Source organism: Atta cephalotes, assembly GCF_000143395.1.
Source record: "Atta cephalotes unplaced genomic scaffold scaffold00041, whole genome shotgun sequence".
NCBI classification, from domain to species: domain Eukaryota; kingdom Metazoa; phylum Arthropoda; class Insecta; order Hymenoptera; family Formicidae; genus Atta; species Atta cephalotes.
Genome location: NW_012130105.1, coordinates 1,805,983 through 1,811,760, shown reverse-complemented (window position 1 = coordinate 1,811,760; position 5,778 = coordinate 1,805,983). Strand labels below are relative to the sequence as shown.

Genomic DNA, 5,778 nt, shown 5'->3' with positions numbered 1-5,778 from the left:
AAATATATATATATATATATATATATATATATATATAAAAATTTTATGTAAATGTCTGAACATAGATACATATCCGGTCACTGAGACGTTTATCTTATTTGGCAGAATACTTGAATAGTGAGTCAGAAATTAAATTGGAATATTAAAACAAAACTACCTTAATATACAATACCTTAATATACAAATTAATTAAAAACTTATATTAAAAGACCAATCGAATTGAGTTAGGTATGTCATATTAAATCAAGTGCATCGTTCTCATAACGTTAATGCACCAAAAGGTTAAATTTTTTTTCTAGGGCATTCTAGAAATATATAAAAGCAAAAAAACCAAAGTTGCAAAAACGTTGCAGATTGCGCTCGATAGAAATGGAAATAGCGACGTCTTTCTACGGGAATATCCACATTGATTATCGGGCGCACGATGAACAGATAAGTCTCCCTCTCGTTAAAACGGTAATTTAATTATTCCCCAGTCGCTTCTCCACAGCGCTTTCGGATTCCGTTTTCCTCACATCCATGCCTGCGACATCGTCACGTTATCATGACCGCCGGCTGCCGACGATAATGAGCTCGCGGGTGTCTCTCCACCAGGCGATGTCGGATAATACCGCGGATATAGTGCGAAGCGAGAATACGGAGAGGCTGCGGAGAGTCCATCGAGCGTTCCGGATATTTCGATCGCGGGACGTATTGGCACACGATAAACCAGCAGTATAAACTGGCAGGTAGTTGTAGCCAAGTCAATTGACTTAACTGCCATACGTATATCTCCCGTGTGGCGGGAGTTTATATGTGACGCGACAGTTTTATTCTACAAAAGAAAGTGTTCTACTATATCGTTCGACAAGAGTCGTTATCAGAGCACACGCGGTGAATGCCCAGTCTTTTGAGGCTTTTCTTTGAGTTGACGGGGTGCCTTTGCATGATTGAAAAATTAAGATTGAAAGATTAAGTTTTTTTTTTATGTTATGTCATTCGATTTGAATTATAGATAATGACCTGTCAGAAAACTCCTGTGTTATCTCGCAATAAATACTTGGGAAACTAATGATCATAAAACTTGAAATATTACTTATTGTTAGACGAGTTCTTATTTTAAATCTAGTTTAAGTAATGTCTTAAAATGCGAATATGAGTCTGTGATTAGTTCACGATGTCTTAAAACTACTCTCTACATTCTTTGAAGTAGAATCTTACTCTAAAAAGTGAAATTAAGCCAGCCTTAAAAAAGAATGGCTCAATTTTCAATCTTTAAAAGTATTATAAGATTTCACTCTTCAAAAGGGATAATTCACTCTAAAAGTTTTAGAGAGTATATTTAACCATCTAGACAAGGCATCATCTTGTTATTAGAGAAACATTTTTTTCACTGTTTTTGCTAGAAAAAATGAAATTTATCGATTATGATGAAAAAAAAGATCTGCTCATACAAACATTTCTGAACAGATAAGATTTTGTTTCAACGACCGCCATTTTGTGGCGACAAATTAAACTATCATATTACTAAAAATATAGAGACAGTTGATACAATGTGCAGAACGATATGAAAACGCCTCGGTGAACATATCTTTCTTTCCATCATGACATCAATATTTATACTATTAATATACATCAATATATAATTTTTCTGGCGGTTAGAAGTATTATATTTCAGTGTTCAATGCTACATATATTTCTATCTTTAAATGTAACCTGCACAGATCACAATTTTTCCCGAATTTAATTTAAAAATAAACATTAGAGGTACATGGTTGTCACAAATTCTTCATCCCAAAATTCCATAACATTTCCCTTATTTTCAGACAAAATTTCATAATTTTTCTCTAATATTTTCAATAACACTTTGAAATTTCTTGTATTTTCGTCCTGATTTGAAAATCGTAAAATAATTTAACACAGCAATGTAAATTACTAATATTAATGCTGCTGACACTGCTTGCATTTAATTAGTGTAGTATTTCTAAACTGCGTAGATATGATATATTCATATTAAATCAAGAATTTTTATTTTACAGAAAATTTTGCAAAATTCCTCGAATTTTCCCTGATTTCTTTGACGTTTCAATATTCTTGATATTTCCCTGATTTCCAATTTTGTAGCAATTCTGATGTTACATATACAAAACTCGTCCCTAGAAGGTCAAAAACAGTATAAAATATAAGAATCAACTATAAATACCAGCCTTAAAGACTCTAAGAATCTTTGTCTTTAAGAATATCGAAAATTGGAATTGAAATCCTAAAAATATCGTCCTTGAAATTCATTTTTATACCTAAGTAAAATTGAAGGAGATAATCGATATTTATTTAAATTGCCTTAAAATTCGAAAATAATGAAAGGATTGGAAATCGATGGTGGCCATAAAAATATGTTGGTACTTTGTAAAATCTGTTGCGCCAGTATTCACTTTATCCTGCACCTCGGGCTTCCGTGAGAATAGTCGAGTATCTCATTCCAGCTATCAACGAAAAGGCCGACGGATTATTGCGCCGGTCGGTATTTATCCGACGGATTATCCACGATTACTTGACTCGTGCGGCCGGGAAATCCGCACGCCTGAGTGTAAGACCAACACTGTCGAAAATTAACCAATCCCGTTCAAGGATTTGGTAGTTTGCGGCATTTTTGCGTGGTTTTCGCGAACGCCCAGATTAGGAAACATTGGTCAAAATCTTTCGACGAGCATCGTTAATTCAATATCTCGACTGCGAGCTGAAGAAAGAATAAATTTGACACGCGCGAACAATTCTCGCAATTTGTCAAGTTCAAGATGAAGATCACGATGAAACTACACGTTAATCCGCCAGTTAATCCGAAGCATTAGAGGCGACAGCCTTGGACCGTGGTTGGATTAAATACAAAACGTCTGACAGAAGATACTAACCATGCTCCACATAATAACTGGTCTCGTTGTACCGCTCGTCCGTGAATCCCGGCCTCTTCGCTTTCAGCGCTTTCGTTTCCAATTTTGCCTGAAACAAAGAACGCAGTAGATAAGTGAGTGGTCCATGGCTACGTGCAACTTCGCGGTATCCGGTATACATGGAATAACTGCGCTATACACGGACGTAAAAGATATAAAACAATAGAGATTCGTAAAACAATAGCGGGGCTTTGACACTGAAAAAGATAGTCAAAAATGACGAGAATGAATAAATGTCATTCTTAGTGATAATGACGCGAAAATACACTGTGAGAATATCCCTAGCTATCAAGCGTCCTTAATTTCGAGAGAGAGCAAATTGTATTTTTGCTGGGAACGCGCTCTAGTTTTTATTCCGCTGAATAATATCCGCGGCAAAAATCGTGGTTATGTCGGATTTATGGCGGACCCGATTAAAAACGGAGATATACATGCCGACGTTATTTGTCACTTGCGACTGAAATAAAGGGCGTAGTAGATAAGTGGAAGAGCTAGTCAGACTGGCGGCTCCATACACGCCGCGTACACGAGAGAGCCTGACGTATGGCGACGATAAATTTATCATACAAAAAATGCAAGCATTTCCAGACAATAAGAGTGCATGGGACCACGCGACAACAGCGGGTAGTAGAAAATAGAAACTTACGGCGCGATTTCGCGTGCATTGTGGCCCGCAGCAAGCTGGCATCCATTTATTGAATTAACATGTGGACGTTTATTTATGGCGTTTATTTACGAAAAAGAATTATGCGGGATCTCGTCCGTCAAAATGGATCGGTCGCAAAGAAACGTACATTTTGGAAATGCATTATAAAATTTAAGATCTCATTAGGAGAAAGCACCAGTGTGCACCGATATGAATCCCGATAGCGACGATAAATCTTTCAAACGACCAAAAGTTCTATCGTCCGCATCGCGAAAACCTGCGAAATTTTCTTAACGGCACGCTCGACATGTACTCGCTGAAAGAAATGGCTTCAAATTTAGTTCATTTTGAATCAAATTGTATGCCAAACGATGCTGTATGAAAAGATATAAATCTCAGAAAGAATTAAGTTGAGCATAGACTCAGTTTTGTAGATATAAGAAAAGATATTTAGGAGACTTTTTTATGCAGAATTTCAAGACAAATAACTTTTATCCTAAACATATTTTCATATGTGCGCATTCGTTTTTGAAAAATTTAATTAAAATTTTTTGGAGATAGTTTTATTATTTTTTTTTTAATTAAGCAATAGGATTGGAGGAATCAGAAAACTATTCTAACTAATTCTAGTCAAAATCCTATTATTATCAAAGAAATATTAACTTTCTTTTTGTATCTAAGTGCTTGAACAATATTGAAAACATTGAGAATTTGAGCAATTTGACTCCCTATTTTGACTCTCCAAAATTATCCTTAAGCTGAACTTACATTTCTTCTGAAATTAATGTCCCATCATTCTCTTAAATCTTTGCAGTAGAATCTGATTCTAAAAAATCTCATTCTTAAAAATTGACAATTGAGCCATTCTTTTTCAACACTAGCTCAATTGTCACTCTTTGGTATATTCATAGTCCATTCTTATTTTAAGATTATCTTAAGTAATGTCTTGAGATGCTAATGCGGCCCTCTGATTGGCTTATGAGACTGTACTTAAGACAGCTACAAATATAAAAATTGATTATGAATACTGGCCTCTGATTGGTCCATGACACCTTGAGACTTAAGACGATTCTAAATCTAAAATCCTATGAATATCGCGCGTCTTTTATCATCCTTTAGAATTCCACTTAAAAGATTTTAGAGAGTATGGCATCTTTTGGCATACGGATCGATTCGGAATTTAAGGGCAATAAAATACATAGGCTAAAAAATGTATGTACTTTGGAGGAATTTTTTATGCGATCGTAACAGATAGGAGACACGGAAACGGCGAAAAAATACCGGGATTAATTGTTATGCGCAGTTAAAAAAAAACTCATGAACACCGTAAGACCAAATGACCGAAATTACACAATGTTACCGTCGACGCGAAGCTGCCAAGAATACGACGTAACGAGATAAATGCAACTTTGCATAAATGTGGCGCGATGTCGGCAAAATGAGAACGCGGGTTGGAAATGCCATCGAAGCGCGTGCGCCTAATTAAAAAGTAAAACGTTACATAGCCTCGCATACACAGTACGTTACGTGCACGTGCATAATGCGCCGCATTTTCGCCCGTTTTGCATCCGGCGAACTGGCTGCCGACGCTACCGCTTTAGTTTGAGGCTCGGCGAACCATGATATCCCCGAATCGCGATATAGAACGCGCGATTAACGAAACAAGCGTAAATCACTGGAATACTCGTCGACTGATTCAGAAATTCCCTCATTAGAACAGTTCGCTCCACGCATTCTGTCAGTGAATTTGGCTACTATCGCGAGAATCGTTGCGATGTCGAGCATTAATTTGGACAAATATTAAGATACGTACTTGGTACTTCGTACTCAAACCCGAAGTAGTGGCTTGCTCGCAAATCATTTTCTACTCTGAATGTTTCTTAAGCCATGTTCACACTTGCAATAAAATATCATAACTACACCATCGCATAAACACAAAGTGTTCGTGAACATTTGAGCGCAACATAATTTCGCAAGCATCCATTACGTTTAAATGTTTGGTGCGATGTTACAGGGATCCACACGGTGTTGCGCGGTGTAATCAATATTACGATGAATGTTAACTTTTGAAGGACGGCATTTATCATTTAAAAAACAATTATTGCTTTTGCTCAAAAATAACAGTAAAAAATGCAAGTAAAAAATCTATAAAAAAAGTATGTATATATATATATATATATATATATATATATATATATATATATA

General features: G+C 36.0%; 1 protein-coding gene across 1 annotated transcript in view; it reads right to left on the bottom strand.

The window, feature by feature from the left end:
- Positions 1 to 5,778, bottom strand: part of LOC105622210 (RNA pseudouridylate synthase domain-containing protein 2-like) — a 129,237-nt gene that overhangs the window by 50,412 nt on the left and 73,047 nt on the right. Inside the window, exon 3 of the mRNA XM_012203636.1 lies at positions 2,889 to 2,976. Coding sequence (XP_012059026.1) covers positions 2,889 to 2,976 — 88 coding nt within the window. The remainder of the gene's footprint in view (positions 1 to 2,888; positions 2,977 to 5,778) is intronic.